General features: G+C 50.7%; 9 protein-coding genes across 9 annotated transcripts; 5 read left to right on the plus strand and 4 right to left on the minus strand.

The window, feature by feature from the left end:
* Nucleotides 1-918: 918 nt before the first annotated feature.
* EDD37DRAFT_611127 (uncharacterized protein) lies at nucleotides 919-2,502 on the plus strand (the record flags this gene model as incomplete). Its single annotated transcript, XM_062815269.1, has 1 exon — nucleotides 919-2,502. One exon carries the CDS (start codon nucleotides 919-921, stop codon nucleotides 2,500-2,502), a length of 1,584 nt encoding a protein of 527 aa, XP_062668602.1.
* Nucleotides 2,503-2,688: 186 nt separating this feature from the next.
* On the minus strand, nucleotides 2,689-4,995 carry EDD37DRAFT_667505 (mannan polymerase II complex MNN10 subunit). The gene is made up of 3 exons (XM_062819298.1): nucleotides 4,168-4,995; nucleotides 3,827-4,115; nucleotides 2,689-3,774 (listed from the first exon to the last, which is right to left on the minus strand). Exons 1-3 carry the CDS (start codon nucleotides 4,604-4,606, stop codon nucleotides 3,057-3,059), a joined length of 1,446 nt encoding a protein of 481 aa, XP_062668603.1. The 5' UTR covers nucleotides 4,607-4,995; the 3' UTR covers nucleotides 2,689-3,056.
* Nucleotides 4,996-5,629: 634 nt separating this feature from the next.
* EDD37DRAFT_683468 (26S protease regulatory subunit 7) lies at nucleotides 5,630-7,503 on the minus strand (the record flags this gene model as incomplete). Its single annotated transcript, XM_062819835.1, has 4 exons — nucleotides 5,630-6,092; nucleotides 6,146-6,317; nucleotides 6,367-7,362; nucleotides 7,409-7,503. The coding sequence occupies 4 exons, from the start codon at nucleotides 7,501-7,503 to the stop codon at nucleotides 6,036-6,038; spliced, it is 1,320 nt and encodes a 439-aa protein (XP_062668604.1). The 3' UTR covers nucleotides 5,630-6,035.
* Nucleotides 7,504-7,764: 261 nt separating this feature from the next.
* EDD37DRAFT_635739 (T-complex protein 1 subunit delta) lies at nucleotides 7,765-9,869 on the plus strand. The gene is made up of 2 exons (XM_062816933.1): nucleotides 7,765-7,952; nucleotides 8,006-9,869. Exons 1-2 carry the CDS (start codon nucleotides 7,902-7,904, stop codon nucleotides 9,563-9,565), a joined length of 1,611 nt encoding a protein of 536 aa, XP_062668605.1. The 5' UTR covers nucleotides 7,765-7,901; the 3' UTR covers nucleotides 9,566-9,869.
* A 1-nt stretch (nucleotide 9,870) lies between these two features.
* On the plus strand, nucleotides 9,871-12,154 carry EDD37DRAFT_487970 (cytochrome P450 monooxygenase). The gene is made up of 2 exons (XM_062813306.1): nucleotides 9,871-11,297; nucleotides 11,352-12,154. Exons 1-2 carry the CDS (start codon nucleotides 10,125-10,127, stop codon nucleotides 11,865-11,867), a joined length of 1,689 nt encoding a protein of 562 aa, XP_062668606.1. The 5' UTR covers nucleotides 9,871-10,124; the 3' UTR covers nucleotides 11,868-12,154.
* Nucleotides 12,155-12,621: 467 nt separating this feature from the next.
* Nucleotides 12,622-13,802, minus strand: EDD37DRAFT_611132 (linker histone H1 and H5 family-domain-containing protein; the record flags this gene model as incomplete). The annotated part of the gene is made up of 7 exons (XM_062815270.1): nucleotides 12,622-12,798; nucleotides 12,850-13,041; nucleotides 13,091-13,161; nucleotides 13,211-13,341; nucleotides 13,427-13,449; nucleotides 13,598-13,623; nucleotides 13,709-13,802. The coding sequence occupies 7 exons, from the start codon at nucleotides 13,800-13,802 to the stop codon at nucleotides 12,622-12,624; spliced, it is 714 nt and encodes a 237-aa protein (XP_062668607.1).
* Nucleotides 13,803-14,939: 1,137 nt separating this feature from the next.
* Nucleotides 14,940-16,324, minus strand: EDD37DRAFT_658746 (flap endonuclease 1; the record flags this gene model as incomplete). The annotated part of the gene is made up of 5 exons (XM_062819000.1): nucleotides 14,940-15,461; nucleotides 15,512-16,073; nucleotides 16,124-16,128; nucleotides 16,176-16,261; nucleotides 16,312-16,324. 5 exons carry the CDS (start codon nucleotides 16,322-16,324, stop codon nucleotides 14,940-14,942), a joined length of 1,188 nt encoding a protein of 395 aa, XP_062668608.1.
* A 172-nt stretch (nucleotides 16,325-16,496) lies between these two features.
* EDD37DRAFT_487707 (glutaryl-CoA dehydrogenase) lies at nucleotides 16,497-18,365 on the plus strand. The gene has a single exon (XM_062813305.1). It carries the CDS (start codon nucleotides 16,923-16,925, stop codon nucleotides 18,201-18,203), a length of 1,281 nt encoding a protein of 426 aa, XP_062668609.1. The 5' UTR covers nucleotides 16,497-16,922; the 3' UTR covers nucleotides 18,204-18,365.
* A 338-nt stretch (nucleotides 18,366-18,703) lies between these two features.
* EDD37DRAFT_580360 (ubiquitin-conjugating enzyme E2-16 kDa) lies at nucleotides 18,704-20,128 on the plus strand. Its single transcript, XM_062814410.1, has 6 exons — nucleotides 18,704-18,897; nucleotides 18,968-19,086; nucleotides 19,199-19,244; nucleotides 19,345-19,374; nucleotides 19,429-19,612; nucleotides 19,670-20,128. The coding sequence occupies exons 2-6, from the start codon at nucleotides 19,043-19,045 to the stop codon at nucleotides 19,807-19,809; spliced, it is 444 nt and encodes a 147-aa protein (XP_062668610.1). The 5' UTR covers nucleotides 18,704-18,897; nucleotides 18,968-19,042; the 3' UTR covers nucleotides 19,810-20,128.
* The last annotated feature ends 83 nt before the right edge of the window (nucleotides 20,129-20,211 follow it).

Below are 20,211 nucleotides of genomic sequence, written 5' to 3' on the forward strand. Positions count from 1 at the left end.
CCAGGCCATATCTCTTGTCTTGGGTACTACTTATCATGGATCCTGCCTTATTCTCACGGACAAAGTGTCACGAGGGCCGAGGCTGGGCTGAGATAAGGCTGAAGCCCCTTTATGTTTTCACACACATGATGTACAAATGAGGGAGGCCATTGTCCACTATTGAGACAAACTAGACCTCTGTGTTTGCCAGTCTCAGAAACATTTGCTTGGGCTTGCGTTCGACAGTACAGCTGTCTGTAGGGAGCCAGACGCCAGGACCACTTCTTCACTTCTGCATGCTGGCCCTCTGCTTTGTCGGCCTTTCATGGTCCGCCATGTCTCAACCATGTCTGGTGCATCACAAGAAAACACCACCATCGCCCGGGGCTGCAGAGTAGATATTGTATCCCAGACCAGTCGATGACCAAGCATTCATGCTGTTCGGAGAAGTATGCCCTTTGTAACAACAATGTCTTGTCCTCCAAGAGACATGCTTGAAAGTCCCAGCCCTGTTGGCAGTCAGGTACACTTCTGATGGCTCGACCTGTCCTTGCTGTCTCTCATGGATTAGACCTGCCTTTGTCGTCCTGCTGCTGCCTCAGGGAATGACTTTGTGATTGTCCTATAAGTATCCAGTTGTAGGGCTCGTGAAGGCTCACATCTTGCTCCCCAACAGACCTCTTCCTCAATCAACTTCATCACCGACAGACTTACACCGCAAGCTGACGTTGCTATCCTCCTCACCTGCATCCGCCCGACCAGGTCCTTCGACAGTCTTGCCCATACCAAGACTAAGCACTTCAGATAAACCACAGTTACAGGTCGGCAATCGAAGACAGTTTGCGCTCATCGAAGAACAACTTGCCCGCATTGCCATTCAGATCCGAATCTGGCCCGACTGAGACTTTACCTCGTGCTTGATTTCGTTCGCTTCGACATATGAGCCAAGTTGCTTGTTGCAGCCTCGCCAGTTTAGCTCATCGCCGTTGTGAGACTGATCAGCCTGATGACGAAGCTCGCGTAATGGATGACGACAACGGTTACATTCGCCAGCATTCGCAAGATTATGAGAACATGGGCAGGAGGACGGCAGCAAGCAATGAGCATTGCGAGACCGGCGAGGACCAGAAAGCAGCGCAAAAAGACTTGACATCTGGAATTGAAACCCATGTCGAGACCCCGGAAAGAACAAAAGAGAAACTCGCCAATGTCACGATGCCTCTCGAGGTGATGAAGAGCCTCAGGGACTCATCGGCCCAAAGCCTCGGTGAGATCCGGAAAATGAAGGCAGCTCAAGACTGCTCCGATAGAGTCAAAGCGATCGAACGATGGGAGAAAGTCCATGACGATATCAACAGCGCTTACAATGCAGTGGAACACCAGTACAATGAAGCATTGAGGGCACATGGCACGCCGAATCATCTGGACGCATTGTTGTTCGAGACCTGCGCTTTTTTCGTTTCAGCGACTCAATTGTTGACCGACGCATGCAATGGCCTCAAAGCCGGAATGAAGGAAGCAAAAGCAGAACTGCACAAATCTGCAGAAAGAGGGACCTTCCTCAGATCTGAAGTCGACAAATATTGGAAATATCTGGATCAAGACGGTATATTGGAGTCCTTCAAGATTCGCTTTGGAGAACTGCAATTGACGTTGGAGAGACAAAAGGCGCTCACAAAGAGAGCAGGAGATCAGGTGGACAAACTCTCGAACCAGCTGCATCAAGGACGGGAACAGGGACGTCAAATCATCAATGAGCTCAAGCGAAGCCGGGCTGAGATTGAGCGCGTGAAGAAGTTCGAAAAGGACTATCAGCAACTGAAAGTTCACGATGTAAAACTGCGCCAAGCACAGGAAGAGACACGTAAAGTCCTTGCTGAACTCGACAAGGGCAGCGTTGAGATTGAGCAGGCAAGAGAGATCAACAATGAGTATGAACGACTGAGAGCCGAGAACGTGAAACTGCATCGAGTCGAAACCGAGGTCGGCCGTCTGAGAAAGCAACTGAAAGACGCAGACATCAAGGGTTTGAAGGAGCGCAATCAAGAGCTGCAGACGCTATTGCGCAAGGTCACAGCTGAGTCAAAGAAGTTGAACGACCTACCGGCAGACGAGCCAGACATCCAGGACGACGCTGCAGAGGTGGACCTCGCATCTGTCTCCTCTCGCAAAGCTTTCCCAGAAGCGGCGTTTTTGCTGTTACGGAAGCTGAAAGGCTCGATCAACCGGCTCTGCTCGCAAGTCAATGACATGAAGGAAACACGTGGCGGGAACGGTTGGGGAATCGCGGAGAGGACTGCTGGAATGGTGACAGAAGCCAAAACCGATATGACGAAGGATATCAAAGAGTGTCTTGAGCTCCGGGACAGGGAAATGAAGAGCCAAGCGAGAACCGAGGAATTGAGCATTGAGGATTTTCCACCGTTGCCTGACGTCGCTGTGGAGATGGATGACAACGAGTTCATGAAAGAGAACATGAAGGTGAAAGGTAAGAAAGGCAAGAGTGTTGGAAGAGTTGAATGAAGGACATGTAGAAGATCGATGAAGAATGGCAAGGAAGGTGGAAGGAAGTCAAGTCGAACTTGGTATGGAAAAGAAAGACGGCGGACGCAAGGCTGAGGCTCAGCCTCGACGCGTCAGAAAATGTCCGAGACGTCTGCGATCAGTCGAAGGGACATTGCAGTATGAGATAGAATTGTCTGCAGATAGGCTTGATGTGGTACAAAAGCTTTTGATTTCATTCAACTCTAAGAGCCTCTGCCTCTCTGTGGTCCAAGTAGTCCACCTACCTAGGTATACAATCACGAGACCACATTTCCTCGACTCGACGCGTGCCGGCCGCCTGGCTCTGATACGATAGTAAGCAAACAGCTTCCATCGCTGCCAATGCTCTATTCATACATTGTATAGTTCTGCTCCAGTGATTCCAGGGATGGTACCCCGATGTCATCCCGCAAAAACTCCACATTGTGCTCTGAAGACTAGGTCCGCAAAGGCTTACCCTGTACGATTCTCCGTACTCCGGCGGATGTATGCTGTCAAGACCTTCCAAAGTGTTTTCACTCTCGGTTGATGCTTCATCCTTGTGGCTTTGTCTCTCCTTCAGCAGAAGACCCCATAATAAGGCTTCTCAAAGAGTCACCGCAGAAACTCTTGAATTTTGCCCAAGTCGATCGATTTAACTTGTTGCTGAGCTCCCTATAGCCGTACATTTCGGCCCAACAATCCCGACCCCATTCGCACCCAGCCATATTGACCATAAAGTCACGCTCCTTCGCATTGTAGTGGAATCGTGGGTCGGTGAGCGGTTTCTTCGAGTCCACATTTTCGCCGTCTTTTGGCTCAACCGCGCAAGCACCTGGAGGAAATGCGTTGATTTTGCGCTGCGGAATGAATGCAAAATGTGTCCGCATGTAGGGCTGCGATTCATACATGTGCTCGAGTGAGTCCTGCTCTTTATGGTCCCATTCCATATGTTTCTGTTCGTAGAGGACCGGATCCCACCACATGTCCAGTAATCGGTCTGTAAACGGAGATCGTCGGATGAAGAAAGAGCCCAAGTTAAATCCGCCACAGTCTTGCGATATGATTATATCGATAGACGACGTCAGGTTGTCGCCGGTAGGCGAACGGGCAACCGGGTCGAGAAATGCGGTTTGCGGAGGATGAGTGATGTTGAGGGGGTTGTAAACATTAATGTCGCGGTAGACGTTATTGGCAAGATTGCTGAAGATGTGCGACTGCAACGATAACGAGGGTTCCATAATGTAGGTGTTCAAGTCGAGCCACCAAAACCTGTTTAGCCCGTGTCAGTGCCATTCCTCACAAAGTGCAGGTTTACACATACCACTCAGCCTTGGGATAGCGCGCCATAGCATTACGAAGCAGGTCGACCTTCTCCCAGCTTTCTCTCCACTCATGAGCGTATCGCTTTTTGGTGCTCATATCGGTGATCTCGAGTTGGTACCCCCATCTGTCGGCATATCTCTTCTTGTTCTTGACGCTGTCTCGTTCTATAGCCCATTCCCTTGGACCTTTCCATTCCATGACACCACCACCTTCATTTGCACCAAGCACAATAACAAATTTGCTTCCACCACCGAGATGAGAGTTGCTGCGGATGCTGGACAACAGACCTGGTTCGAGATAAGTATCATGGCAACCATATGACTCCGCAGGGGCACTCACTTGTATGCGACATTATGAGAGTCGTTAACGTCACCAGGGATAATACTATGATCAGAAACCTGCATTTCCGTACAAAGTTTCCAGCGAAGGTCTTCAGTTTGGCCAAGCTGCTGCCACCTCTTGCTGACCACCGACTGCGACCTAGTTTCTCTGGGTCTTTCCAATTGGCTGACAGCGGTGTGTATGGGCTGAATACTGGGAGTGTCGTGGATAGTTTCCGTCGCGATCGCTGGAAGAATCCTTCATTTTTGGTCTGAATACTGGGGTATCCTCTGACTTGAGCGCTTCTCGCTTTTGCTACCGCCCATTGGTCATCGCTACTACTGTAGCCGTTTGCTCCAGGATAATGGCCGTTAGGGGTCGATCTGCCTTCAACGACCGAACTTTGCGCTGCCCATCCTCCGATCGGTAGTGGAGAGGCACTCTTCGATAGGGGCATCGGAGAGGTCGGGCAGAATGCCTAGAGATGGTGATGGAGGACGCGGAACATGTGATCGATCAAGGTATCGCAAAGGCAAGTTACAATGATGAGGCTCGGTTGGTTCCTGGCACTGAGATCGCACACGGCGATTTGTTCGACGTGTTCGTGGTTTGGGAGATGTCAAGGAGAGTCTGAAGCGGGCGAGGAGGACCGAGCCACCTTTCAGGCACGTGGTTGCAAGGGACACAGTGCTAGGACATGGGTTTGAGATTCGTATTGAATGACATGCTCCGAAAACCACAGTAGCACAGAACCGACCAGGGAGAACTGTTGTGCGAGTCTGAACCTCCAAGTCACAAGTTTACCAAAATCACGCAGGCGCAGGCGCAGGCCAGAGGGACACGAATACTAAAATAATAGGGTCAACTACAGACGAAAGCACGGGAGCAGGAACACGGTTAGCGGGCGCCAAGCGGCATGCCCCCGAGCCAACGTAAAGATCTACGATGGGACTAAGTGAACCTTCATCGCACAGGAACCATTCCTCGCATAGTTGGATACCATACTTGTCCTATCTGGTGGGTTGACAAAGCAGTCCAAGTCTTTCGGTGAACAGCTAAACGGCGCACGAACAGAACAGGTGGGTTGTCTTTCAGGAGGACAGGGGGGAGAATGGTGTTTCCCGAAGATGGATCTCGACAAAGTACCGAGTGGGAAGCGAAGACGTGTCTCCTGACAGCAAGTGACAGTTGCAGCTCTTCATCGCTGCCCTTTGACACCCTGTCAATCTTGCGCAAAGCACGGATATCCAAGTTTCACGATTGAAGGGATATCCGCCTGGAAAATTATTGTACGTGCAACACCAGCATATCATTCGTAAACCTCACTCCTAGGCTCCCGTTGGGTTATCAGATTGATATCGGCTAAGGCTACCAGCCCCTGTGGAGTGTGGGACTTCGTGGCGCTTCACCCCTGCCTATCACGATATGTGGCTCATAATGCTCCTTGATAGGTCAGATGTGCACGTCTCCATGTGAACACCTATATCCAAATCGACAAGGTAGGCCACCTGTCGATTCCACTGTGCATCACGTCAAGAATTCCAGATGCTCAGGAGTTCTGGAAAGTTTCGTGTGACACTTGTATCTCGCGGCCTGCAGGAACCCGAACATCATCCGCGGTGCGTTTGGTAAGGATGATTTGTACCTTTTACTGGCCTGCATTCTGACGATGGGATTGGACACACGGCAAGAGTAAACCATCAGAGACTCCGACAGATTTCTGAGAAAAAGTCTGTGCGACCTTTGCAATTGTTCCGTTCCTTATAGGTGGTGTTGATGTTACAAAGTACCATTGGCCGTATTTCAGCCAATCCTTCACACCTCGCCAGACTCCGAGCGATGCAATGTGATACCACTCTATGCCGAGAAGACCCATGATACGGCCGCTAGTTGTATTGCGCGTAGACGTTAGTCGATGAGAACTGAATGTTGCCTTTGATGACCTAGATTTTGTCAGGACACTGTGATCGTAAGAACGTGTGAACGGTGAACTCACTTTCTCGACAGCAGCAAGGAAATCCTTCTCAGTGGCAATCTTCCTCCTTGCGCGAATGGCAAACATGCCAGCCTCTGTAGCGACAGATCGCAGCTCGGCACCAGTGGCCTGACCTGTGAGACGAGCAATCAACTCCCATCTGATATCCCGTTCGACAGACATGCTCTTTGCACTGCGACATGGTTAGTAACAGACCGTCACAAACTAACCATAATACTCACTGAATCCGCAAAATGCTTGCTCGACCGTCCAAATCTGGCAGGGCGAACTCGATTTTACGATCGATACGTCCAGGTCGGAGAAGAGCAGGGTCAAGAGTTGCTGGTCTGTTGGTGGCGAACATGACTTTGATGTTTCCTCTTGAGTCGAAGCCGTCGAGTTGTGTGATCAGCTCCAACATAGTTCTCTGGACCTCGTTGTCACCTCCAGCACCGTCATCAAAACGAGCGCCACCAATGGCATCGATTTCGTCAAAGAAGATAATGCAAGCCTTTTTCGTTCTCGCCATCTCGAACAGTTCGCGAACCATTCTGGCGCCCTCACCAACGTATTTCTGTACCAACTCGGACCCAATGACTCTGATAAATGTTGCGTCTGTTCGGTTGGCCACCGCTCGTGCACAAAGTGTCTTCCCTGTCCCGGGCGGGCCATATAGCAGTGCTCCCTTTGGGGGATCGATTCCGAGATGGACAAACCGCTCTGGTGATAGCAGTGGCATTTCCACAACTTCGCGGAGTTTCTCGATCTGTTCTTTGCATCCACCGACATCTCCGTATGTCACATCAGGCTTGTCTTCGACCGTCATCATGGTCACGCTGGGATCGATCTTTGGGGGTAAGGGCAGCATGATTGAGTATTTCTGTCGATCCACTCCTACTCGCATACCCTCTTCGATATCTGTGGGACTGACTCGCTCTCCCAAGTTCACCACAAACTTTGCGATCTGCTTGACGTTGATGACATATTTGCTCTTCTCGACATCTTTCTCATCTTGTATAATCTTCGTGCATCGCGCTACTTGTAGAGGCTGTTCTTCGGACATGCGTTGTCGATCGGCGGCAACATCCCAAAGATGTGGAGGAGCGAGACCGGTATCTGATTCCTTGACGCCGATTTTCTCATTGACGCTTTGTTGTTTGTCCTTGATTTCCTTCTCAAGCTTCTTTAGAGCTGCGGCATAGGGTGCGGCTCCATATGTCCGTAATACTTGAATGTCTCTGGATATTGTCAGCAATGCTTCATAGCGTTACGGGAATCACGGACTCTTCTGATAAAGGTGTGATCTTCTTCTCTGGAACCTCGTCGTCGGCGTATTCCTTTTGATACTTCTCCCAGCTCTGGCCCGTTGCGCTGGGCATCTTGCCGACTGTTATGCGTGAAGCCTATTTGACGCAGAGGAGTATTGAGATTGTTCTTGGGGGCAGGAACGGTGTTGGAGGTTGGTCGGACCTGAATCGTGCAGATGGCTGTCGAATTGCAGGATGGCGAGTGAGTGTTGACCATATGATGCTGGAACTCCGTAATCGCGCCGTGCCTGGAAGCTTACCTAAGGCACCTAAACTGCGCCGCGCTAAAGTGATCGACCCACCCAACTTTCATGTTCAGATATTTACTACGTGCCTGAATGCATGGTCCATATTAACAGCCTACACTGATCATCGACAACTGGCACTACATCAAGGACTCTTGATCTTCTGGAAGGATCACACTACGCTGCGCTTAGAACTCGGCATTCTCCAGAGAAACCGACCTCATTATGGCGGCTGCTTTGGGAATTCAAGGCAACGCCGGAAATGCGGCCTTCAAGGTTCGTGCATATGCCCTATCTACGGCATTGGAGTGTCTCTAACATGATCTCAGGACAAAGGAAAGCCCGTGGCGGTACGGACTGCCAATATCATGGCTGCAAGAGCCGTTGCCGACGCCATTCGAACCTCACTCGGTCCACGAGGAATGGACAAAATGATTCAATCTGGCAGAGGCGAGAACCTGATCACGAACGACGGCAATACGATGCTGAAGAGTATGAGCGTCATGCACCCGGCGGCGAAGATGCTGGTAGATCTCAGCGCCGCGCAAGACGTGGAGGCGGGTGATGGCACAACCTCTGTGGTCGTGATTGCAGGGAGTCTACTCGGGGCGGCCGATCGGTTACTCGCAAAAGGCATACATCCCACAATCATATCCGAGTCATTCCAGAGAGCCGCAGGGGCTGCAGTCGAACTGCTACAGGAGATGTCACAACCTATCTCGCTCTCAGATCGCACCACACTTCTACAAGCTGCAACCACTTCGCTTTCGTCGAAAATTGTGTCGCAACATTCTGGCTTGCTTGGTCCGATGGCTGTTGACGCGGTACTCAAAACGATTGATCAGAAGACTGCCGAAAATGTTGATCTACGAAATATTCGCATTGTGAAAAAGGTTGGCGGTACTATTGAGGACTCGGAAATGATCGATGGTTTAGTACTCAATCAGCAAGTCATTAAGAGCAGTGGCGGCCCGACGAGGATTGAAAAGGCGCGGATTGCGTTGATACAGTTCCAGCTGAGTCCACCCAAACCGGATATGGAGAATCAGATTGTCGTGAATGATTATCGACAAATGGACAAGATTCTGAAAGAGGAGAGGACATATTTGCTCAACATGGTCAAAAAGATCCAAAAGGCCAAGTGCAATGTACTGCTGATCCAAAAGTCCATCTTGCGGGACGCAGTGAACGACTTGTCTCTTCATTTCCTGTCACGATTGAAAATCATGGCCATCAAAGACATCGAGCGGGATGAGGTTGAGTTCTTGTGCAAGAGCACTGGTTGCAAGCCAATAGCCAATATTGACACTTTCACCGAGGACAAACTAGGAAGTGCAGACTTGGTGGAAGAAGTGCAGGCGTCCGGGGCTCGTTACGTCAAGATCACAGGCATTCGCACGGCATCACCTCTGAGTCAAACTGTGTCAATAGTGGCTCGAGGCGCCAACAGCCTGGTACTAGACGAGGCGGAACGATCGATCCATGACGCTCTATGTGTCATCCGCTGCCTGGTGAAGAAGAAGGCACTTATTGCTGGTGGTGGTGCTCCGGAAATCGAGGTGGCTCAGCAATTAGCGAAACGAGCGCGAGAATTGACCGGCACTGAGGCTATTTGTTGGAAAGCCTTTGCAGATGCGATGGAGGTCATTCCGACCACATTGGCAGAGAATGCAGGGCTCAACAGTATCAAGGTCGTCACAGAGCTTCGACATCGACATGACCTTGGGGAGAAGAACGCTGGTGTGAGCATCCGAAGTGGAGGAGTGAAGACAAACATTGCGGAGGAGAAGGTGCTTCAGCCTTTGCTCGTCAGTACCAGTGCCATTGAACTGGCAGCTGAGACGGTGAAGATGATACTACGCATTGATGACATCGCCTTATCACGATGAGGGAGCAAGATCTGGATCAACCTAGATCAAAAAGTGTACTAGATATCAAGCATAGCGCGGCTAGGTAATGGATATACCCTCAAGACATGCCGCTGTTTGCGCTCGAAACGGACCTTGACTTCTCTGTCGGAACTTGTGAACGATGCCCGGACAGCTCTTCTCAGACTGGACAAATGCGGTTTGGTCTGATTCGCGCCTCGTGTTCGTGTAATCATCTTGGGGCAGTCTTACGCAGGTTCAAGGCAACCACAGCTGGTCGAAGCTACCTTACTGTACAGTAGTAGTTTTATGCAAATCCGTCTTCGCGTGGAAAGGCTTTTATGATTACCTATCTAGGTACTGTCGATGGTACTAACCGGCCGCCAGCAATAAGCCCTCTTAGGCTTTCGAGGCAGATTTACATGAATATAAAAGGCCCCGCGAGATAAGGCAACCCGTCAAGGTTTCAGAAGACCACCACATCTCTTTGAGCGTCCCTCTCCTTGGAAACTTCAGCTATTGAGAAGATCAGGTATCAACTGCCTGCTGAACTGCCGGGCCAGTTGGCGAGCTCCTCAAGATGAGTTGGCTCGCGATCATCTTGACGCTCTTCGCGCTTTGGCTTTCTTCAAACCTCTACGGCCTGCTAAGAAACTACCTTGCCGCCCGCAAAACGGGCCTTCCGCTTTTCCTCTTGCCCATCAACATATATAACCCAATTTGGATGGTAACCCTCGTGCCCCTAAACCCGCTGTTCAAGAGGATCTTTCCATCATGGCTCTACGAGAGCGTCGACATCGGGACTTACGGCTTCGAGGTCCGCCTGAAGAGCTCCCTCTTCGAGAAAACCGGCCCGGCCTTCATCCTCGTCACCTCAGGCCCCATGGAAATGAGCATTATTGACCCCGAACTTATCTTCGAGATACTCAAACGCCCCAAGGACTTCCCCAACACCGAGATAAGTGCTGTTATCATGGACATTTTTGGAAGTTCCGTCCTCACCACCAACGGCGAGACATGGTCCCGTCAGCGCAAACTCATCGCACCCAATATCAACGAAAAGATCAGCAGCCTAGTCTTCGGTGAATCATGCCGTCAGGCGCGCGAGATGCTGTCCTTCTACATGGACGATGTCAAGGGCGTCACGAATGACACAATGAGAGGCATGAAGAAAGTCGCCATAAACGTCCTGGGCACAGCAGGATTCGGTATTTCACGCCCCTGGAACGACTCTGAGGAGGCGACCCGCTCCAAAGGCCATCGCCTGACGTACATGGAGGCCACCAAGATCGTCGTCGAGAACATTGTCACCGCAGCTGTCCTCCCCGCAAAGCTAATCGTTCTACCATTCTTCCCCAAGGACATGCAAGACTTGGGCCACGCGAAGAACGACTTCCCAATCCTTTCCAGTGCCATGCTTGCCAATGAGCGCAAACTGCAAGAAACCACTGCGGAGCCACGACACAATCTCATGAGCATGCTCGTGCGGTTTGCCGAATCTAACGACGAGAAATCCGCTGGTACCCAATACCTCAGCGAAGAAGAAATCCAAGGCAACCTCTTCATTTTCACGGCGGCGGGCTTCGACACGACAGCCAACACCATGGCCTACGCCTTAGCCTTCCTCGCAACATTCCCAAAATGGCAAGACTGGATATACGAGGAAATCAGCCAAGTTGTAGGCGATCGGGAAGTCGAGTATCTCGAGTACGCTGACATCTTCCCCCGACTCCCACGCTGTCTGGCTCTTATGGTAAATCTCAATCCTGCGTCCCCATTTTCGGGCCAAGTCTGACCGTGATCACAGTTCGAAACAATGCGCCTCTTCCCACCGCTAGTGCACATCGCCAGAACGACCGACAAAAATCACGACGTAACCATCACCACCTCGACGAGGTCCTACCTTATTCCGCGTGGCACAAACATCTACATCAGCACGGTAGGCCTCCACCGCGACAAGTCGACATGGGGCAAAGACGCCCAGACATTCCGTCCCTCGAGATGGATTATCGACGAAACAATTACACCAGACTCGCCGACATCCACAATCGCCAACTTAAAGACCATGCCCAAGGGCACGTTCGTGCCGTGGTCAACGGGACCGCGATCATGCCCGGGCATGAAGATGAGTCAAGTCGAGTTCGTGAGCGTCTTTATGACCATCTTCCGCAGATATCGGTGCGAAGCTGTGAGACTAGACACAAACGAGACGGACGAGCAGGTTCAGGGACGGTTCGAGGCGGTCATGGAGGACAGCGCACCTCGGTTGACGCTGCAGATGAACAGGAACCAGGATCTCAAGATCAGATGGATCAAGCGATGACTCTGCCGGACACAGGATACCACCACACATCGAGACCAGAGTCGAAGAAGACCCGGTGACCTGCTCATCATTCTTTAGGTGTGTGCACTATTTTATAATTGATACTGATAGCAGACTCGCGGTGTAAAAGTAGACGCGAGTCCCCATGTCCATTTCAGGGGGCAATGTATTGACTCATGGTCCTGGTTGAAAGGACAGCCCCTGACTCGACTAATCACGTGAAACGAACGGAGGTATCGGCGGAACTCAGTTCCGATCACCTACGGGTGTTTGTTTTTCGGCAGGGCAAGTCCTCGAGGATTTGTACAAGACATTTCGATTGATTTGTGCGTCTGCTATCGAAATGAAAAGCTGCGGCCAATCTTCCTTCTCTTGTGTACGTCGAGCGAGGAGAAAAGAGTCTGCCACAATGTCATGTCTCCCAGTCACGCAGCGCCATTGCTTCCCGCACGACCTCATCTTTGACCCATACAATTCACAGCCCATTCCCGAATATCAAAACGCCAGTGAATATCCCATCCCACAATCCCGTACAAAACACCCGAGCAAGTGAGACACACTTGTGCAAGCTCATCAAACGCCTGTAGAAGGAACCTTGATGGGCTTGAGAAGGTGAAGGCTGGACAATGAACACCACAGACCGTTCATCCCCATCATTGATCAACATGTTCACAGATACCAGATACTGGTGGGAAAAGCAAGCAACACACGTCAAGTCATAACAGCAATATAGCTTTCAGACTTCGGCAACCGTTCATGCAGCAGCCTCGGCCTTCTTAGGTGTGGCCGCCTTCTTGGGGGTGGCTGATTTTTTGGGGGCAGCTTTCTTGGCTGGGGCCTTCTTGGTGGTGCCAGCGGTAGTCTTTGTCTTGCTGACACGTCCAGACTTGGTCTTCTTAAGCACTGTGGGAGCATCTGTGACGGCATCGGCCTAAGGGAAAGTCAGCAGGGAGTTGGTGCAAGGGCAATAGATAGTACTTACGGGAGCCTCAGCCTTGGCCTTGGTCTTGGGAGCTCGCTTCGTGGCGGTGTTAGCCTTGGGCTTAGCGGCGGACGCCTTCTTGGGGGCAGTAGCCTTCTTTGCTTTGCTAGCAGCAGTCTTGGGTTTGGCGGCGGTCTTGGTCTTGGTTGTCTTTGGCTTGGCCTCCTTCTCCTCCTTGACGGCCTTCTCCTTCTGTACGTTGTCAGTGTGGTCGAGGCCATCGACGTGTATAGTGACTCACCTTGGGAGCGGCGGCCTTCTTCTCGGCAGGCTTGGCTTCCTTCTTCGCGAGCTTAACGGGGCCGGAGGGACCTTGTGAAGCGTCAGCAGAGGATCGCGATGTATTGAGACACGATCATACCCTTTGGTTGTGTGAAGTCACTCTTCTCGACACCAGACTTCAAGGCCTTGTTGAACAGTGAGTCAAATTGGGTCTCGGAGGTGACGGTGATCTTGTTGTTGGCCTTGACGTATTTCTTGATGGCTTGTCGGCTGTGCGCTTGTTAGATGTGGCCCCATTGATGACAGAAACCTCTGTGCATTGACAGCGACAATAAGGTGTGTGGACATGACTAACCTGCTTCCATTTCGCTCCTTAAGCTGTGTTTTGAGACACGTCAGCCATGCTTCAACCATATGTTTGGGTTTGGAAAGGGCCCATGTCTTCGTGCCAGTCCTCCACCAGGACCCGGCGGCACGGTCGGCGGCTTGAGGGGGACTCGAGTTGTCGCAAACGAGATAGACTCACATTGATGATGGCGTCCTTGATCATGTCTAGTACATATGGTCAGTAATGATACGCGACAAAGATAGACCCGTTTTCGCAACGATGCGACCGCGTTGTGGTGGACAAACTGACCTTTGTATGAGGCATGAGCGGGGGCAGCGGCGGTCTTCTTCTCCTTCTGCTCTTTGGCGGCAGCAGCGGCACCGGTAGCTTTCTTGGGAGGCATGTTGTGATATGTGGGAAGACGAGTAAAGCGATAGTTCAATTGAATGGAAACGAACGATCGAAATCGAGTGGACGGATTGTACGGGAGTCGAGTTGAAGAGTGGAAAGATGCAGCAGTGTCTGTAGCAGGCGCGCGGGCGGGGGAGGGAGCGACTGTTTATACTTGACTCGTGATATGACGATTCGCGGGTTGATTTGCTGTTGCTGTCCAATCAGAATTCGGGAGCGGAAGCTAGGATAACTAACTGTTAGGAATAGATAGATCGATACCTGAAAATAAAAAGAGTTTCTGAACTCGAGTTGTCTGATCAATCGTGCAGCAGGGATCACGCGCATCTTCTCCCAAGGCTTCCACGCACCCTCCTCGTCGTCTGTCTCTTTTCCCATTCCCATCTTTTCTCTTTTTTCGAAGTTGTCTTCTCTCCCACCTCGATTGATGAGGTTGCCTTGACCACCTGTCCACTTTTCTGCCTTTCCTCTGGTTCCTCTCTCTTCTGTGTTCATCACCTCAACAAAGCATTGTTTTCCTTCCGTCAATTGTATCCCGTCTCCATCTGTTACCTCTGCTGAGGCTCCTGTTCAGCCAACGCGTCTTGATGACAACCATGTCGTCCTCTAGAAAAGCTCTGATGCAATATGTCCATTGTCGAACAGTATGATCATCGGATTCCTGCTTACCTCTTTGCATAAGGCACCCTAGAAGACGCGTTTCAACTTGGACAACGTAATTGTTACTCAAGTCATTCTGCACCTCAATAAATTGCTGTTACGTGTCTCACATCCGTCATGTATTGCATTGTCTCGTTATGTTGTTACATTTTTAATGCTTGTTTCCCGCCTCACTTCCATTGTGGTGGATCGATGCTGTTATCAAGCTCAGCCACTGGGAATACGATCTCATCAGCGACTCTCCGCGTCATGTGAACACCCTTCGAAAAGCACTAGTGCCGAGTCTATCTCAACCTTTCAATGCACGTGCACATTGACTCCTCTGGTCGAGTTGCTTCGTGGCACCACTCATTCCCATCCTGAACGCCGCGCTGTTGAGTTCAAGGTGCACTTCTCACCACAATTTCATAACGCTTTTCGACACGTCTTGGGAATCCTGAGGACCATCGGCCGCTGTCTGTGATCATGATCATGTGTTGATATGTGCCTTGGCCTTGGAATCCTTCTTCGTCTTCGCATCTTCCTTTTTCTTCTTCTTGGCATCTGCAATTTTCTCGTCATGCTTGCGCTTTAGGTCTTTCTTCTCTGTCTCGGACTTTGGCATTGCTTTGAAGAAGCCTTCAAGTCTGGACTGTTGGGCTGTCTTGACATTCTTCTGCAATTTCTGGGAAGCACTTCGCACTCGGTCTTCGCTGAAGCCTTTTTCGTTGACCAGGAATTGAACGAGTCCTTCCACATCCGGTGCTTCCCATTTGAAGTCGCACTCGGGGTCGTCAGCAGATCGCACGTCGGGGTGGAAGAACAGCTCTCTTGCTTCTTGGTATGGCCAGTCTTCCGGAATGGTGTATCTCTTTTTCGGGTCATTCTCAATGGACTCAACGACCTTCTCCAACGTGCCATGTTCTCGGATGAGCTTGATTGCAGTATTCGGGCCAACCTTGGGAATGGGGTCAAGATAATCACAGCCAAGGAGGATACACATATCGATGAACTGAATGAAGTTAGTCGAACACATGGCGGAAGGTTTCGCAGGGTGCGTACCTGCGCTCTATCCATGCCCAGGCCTTCCAATGTCTTGTCGAGGTGGATCTCTTGAATGGGTTCCTTGCGTTGCTCGCTGAAGGTCAAGTGTCGCAACAAGATCGGTGAATCGAATGTAAGCGTGTCCATATCTTCTGACGCTGCTGCATACACCTTGCCAGCTCGCGCCAGAACCGCACATTGTGCTTCTGCTTCAGTGGGTGCGACGATGTACGGAATGCCCATGAGCTTGAGCAACCGTCTGCACTCTTCATTGTGTTCCCTGGTCACCTTTACCGTACGTCTTGAGAACTTTTCGACCTCTTCTGCCGTGCCGGTCTCTTTAGCCTCCTCGTGCTGCTCGCTGGCCTCGCTCTTGCGAGCAAATCGCTTCGCCAGTTCGCCGGATTTCAGCTTTGGTGGTGCTCCGTCAAAAACATATAATGGTTTGATTCCCGAATCCACGATTCTCAGCGTTCTGTAGAACATGCCCATCAGGTGTGATGTAGTCTCGCCCGTGTCTGACATAAGTTGTTGGCCTTCTGATCGTACCGCAACGAGGAAACTGTAGATGCTCATAGATCTGCAGAAGGTCAGTAGATCTCTCCAACTGAGGATCAAGAGGTGGCATACGCATCCTATTCGGAATGTCAGCTTCAATTCATCAACAGCGGAGTGCACTCACAATTGCCACTTTCCTCCCAAAGTGGTTCTTGATCTCCCCGGTTTTGATGGCATCAGGTGCCTCGTCGGCGATGACATGATATAACCCTGTAAATCGTCAGATCGTTTGCAGCACGCGGGGACAAATGCTCTCTCACCTTTGATTCCCATTTTTGCAAGATGTTGTGTGCCGACCAGGTGTCTCAGATGTTGATCTTGAAGTGTTGAATGCAAGCAGGAAGGTGCAGTTTGCGCAAGTAATAATTGATGGAAATTAGGCGCGTCGCGCTTTTTGCGATTTAAAGAAACGAAGTTGCATAAAGTGAATGACGTGTAGCGCCAGGCACGCCGCTTGATCAATCGACCGTTTTGCACATTACTTTACGGCAACCACGCCTACCACAAGTGGTGTGAACTACCTTAGAAAGAGGCAGCAACCTCAATCTGCATGCTTGTACAACGGTATCTGGACGACGTCCGCAGATTCAGGCGATCGATGGTATGGGTCTTTTTCATAGTCGTGGATACCTGATTGTCCTCGCACGCCATTAAGAAGGTACAGGCGAAAGGCCATTAAGAAGGTACAGGCGAAAGGCCATTAAGAAGGTACAGGCGAAAGGCCATTGAGATGCCTCGGCTTGTACTGACCGATGGGCGACTATTACTGCAAGGCGTGTCCCCGCATTGTCTTCCCTTGTAATATATTCAATACTTTGCTCGCTTGACCTTTTTACCATCACTGACCTCTTGTCATTAGCTGATTTTGACCATGGCAGCTCGCTCATTGTATCGTCAAGTTGCGCGGGCGCGCTTGACCCCGTCAAAGACAGTTCCTTGTCGTAGACATGCCTCGACCCCAGCAGCTTTCCAATGGGAAGATCCTCTAAATCTCAACAACTTCTTGACCGAAGAGGAACAAGCCATCCAAGAAACAGCACGCTCGTATTGCCAGGAGCGCTTACAGCCCAGAGTGCTGGAGGCATATCGAAAAGAAGATTATGACAAGAAGATCCTCCAAGAGATGGGAGAGCTGGGACTACTGGGTGCCACAATTAAAGGTTATGGATGTGCCGGCGTGAGCAGCGTTGCTTCTGGTCTCATAACGAGAGAGGTAGAAAGAGTAGACTCTGGATACCGGTCAGGAATGTCTGTCCAATCGTCCCTTGTCATGGGTCCTATCGAAGAGTTCGGGACACAAGAGCAAAAAGACAAATACCTGGAAAAGCTTGGGAATGGCCAGCTAATAGGCTGCTTTGGACTGACCGAGCCCAACCATGGTTCGGATCCAGGCTCAATGGAAACAACTGCGAAACCTCACCCGTCAAAGGAGGGCTACTACTCGCTGTCTGGTGCAAAGACCTGGATAACAAACTCCCCAATTGCGGACGTCCTGGTCATCTGGGCCAAACTTCAAGAGACCGGCAAGATCAGAGGCTTTGTGATCGAGAGAGAGAAATGTCCACCTGGGACATTGGAGACGCCCCCACTGAAGGAGAAGAACGGTCTGCGAGCTTCCATCACAGGCATGATCCAACTTGATGAGTGTCCTGTGCCGAAGGAGAATATGTTTCCGGAGGTTGAAGGTCTTCGAGGCCCCTTCTCCTGCCTCAACTCTGCGAGGTTCGGCATTGCTTGGGGCACGATTGGAGCGCTCGAGGACTGTCTCGATCGAGCAAGGACGTACGCCTTGGAACGCAAACAATTCAAGAACAATCCAATCGCAAAATACCAGCTTGTACAGAAAAAGTTGGCCGACGCAGCCACGGATGTAGCATACGGTTTAGCCGCCGCTTATATGGTTGGCAGGCTGAAGGATGAGGGAAAAGCTGCGCCAGAAATGATTTCGATGATCAAGAGACAGAATTGTGATCGTGCCCTGGTCAACGCTCGCCATCTTCAGGAAATCTTCGGTGGAAACGCTGTCAGCGATGAATACCACATTGGCCGACACGTGTCCAATCTTTTCGTCACTCAAACATACGAGGGACAAAGTGACATTCATGCGCTGATCCTAGGCAGAGCGATCACCGGTCTACAAGCATTTGTATAGGCAGCAATCTCGTCCCAGGATGCGACGCGGTTGGTTGGTGTGTCACGTCCAAATTAACGTGGCACTTCGAGGATGCTGCTCTATCGGAAAAAAGTCTATCTGCTTGCGAAGGAAACTGGTGCCTCAACAGCGTATGAGGGTCATGTAATGTCATATAGTCGCCTTGTAGATGTACATATAGATGTCGTCGAGATGAGGTCAAAATGAGGTACTATCCAGTGCCTTCGAGATAGAGGGTCAATGAAGTACTTAAACAACAATTGAGTGAGGTAGCGGAATTGCGGGACCGGAAAAGAAGGAACAACTGAATTTCGCTTGGGTTGTCATAACCAACAAATCGAACCAATATGAAGGCTGTAATAGTAGCGGCGAGGGCGAAGGCGTGGCGAAGTTGTCGAGAAATTGAAGTCTAGGAGTACGTAGGTACGGAGTAGTAAGCGATTATACCTGCAAAAAGAGACTGGCACCTTCCAAGGGTCAGGCTCTTTCATCGCTGCCAAGCCAAGAACTTCGCCATCTTGGTACCAACTGCGCTGTCGGCTGAGCATCACCAAGTCGATCTCTTCTTTATTACCGCTACAATCAATCTCAGAACCCCACGCAAACGCTTGGTACGACGTGTTTGATCCATTGCGATCTGAATCAACTTCAACCCTAATACTCTATCGTACTCATTCCAACTTGCACTCTTCAGGTTCGTCATTCCGCCCTCATTCGGCCAGCCAGCGCCTAAATTTGAGGACAAGCATTGACTCAGTTCGCAGCCCCGCGCTCGCTCGACTTGAACGACCACTACACTCTCAAACTCTCCCTCATCCGCATATTTCCATACCTCAGCCATGGCTTTGAAGCGTATCAACAAGGAACTCACAGATCTCGGCCGGTGAGCCTCTCCTCATATCCGCCTTCTCCGGGATGTCATGGGCAACTCAAGATACAGCCTGATAAGGTGGCCTTGGACGTTCGAATCAAATACTGACAAGTTGGCGAATTAGTGATCCTCCTTCATCATGTTCCGCAGGTCCTATGGGTGATGATCTGGTACGTTGGTCCTCAGAACGGCGCTCTTGGGTAGTCTACGGCGACTGTCCAACATGTGGCCATGGTTCATTGGCACAATTACTGACGCATGGATTTACAGTTCCATTGGCAAGCAACCATCATGGGTCCCGTACGTTCTCGATAAGCCAGATCTCATCACACTGCTTACTGACTCGGGTATTAGAGCGACAGCCCTTTCCAAGGCGGTGTCTTCTTCCTGTCCATCCACTTCCCAACAGACTACCCCTTCAAGCCGCCGAAGGTCAACTTCACCACCCGAATTTATCACCCCAACATCAACTCGAATGGCAGCATCTGTTTGGATATTCTGCGAGACCAGTGGAGTCCAGCTCTGACGATATCAAAAGGTATGATTGAATTGGGGCAATATGATCAGAAAAGCCACCTGCTAATTCGTGATTTAGTCCTACTATCCATCTGCTCCATGCTTACAGACCCAAACCCCGACGACCCTCTTGTTCCGGAGATCGCCCACGTGTACAAGACCGATCGCGCTCGATACGAGGCAACAGCGAGAGAGTGGACGAGAAAGTTTGCAATCTAGTTGCTGTGGAAGATGGAGGGGTGTGGCCTGTGCTCGGAGACTTTGAGAGCCGTTGCGGTGCAGTACGTTAGATGCAGTGACATCGTAGACTGCAGCATACACGGGGAGTGGTGAAGCAGGGTGGAGAGGAGACATGCATTACAATACGGATGTGATGGAAGCAACAGGAGAAACGGGCGCAGATGTTCTGGAGAGTGCACTACTCCAGCAGCACGATCTGGAATGAACTCTTATGATGCATTACACTATGGGGCGTGCTTTAGGGATAACAGTGTGCTCTTTGTGCTCTTTGTGCTCTTTGTGCTCTTTGTGCTCTTTGCTACCTTGTATTTTCTTCTACATCCTTCTGTGTCCTATCTTTTCTACATTAGTCGCACGGGTGCTATTACCGCCACTGATATC

Source organism: Exophiala viscosa (assembly GCF_022695815.1).
Source record: "Exophiala viscosa unplaced genomic scaffold EDD37scaffold_8, whole genome shotgun sequence".
In the NCBI taxonomy this organism is placed as follows: domain Eukaryota; kingdom Fungi; phylum Ascomycota; class Eurotiomycetes; order Chaetothyriales; family Herpotrichiellaceae; genus Exophiala; species Exophiala viscosa.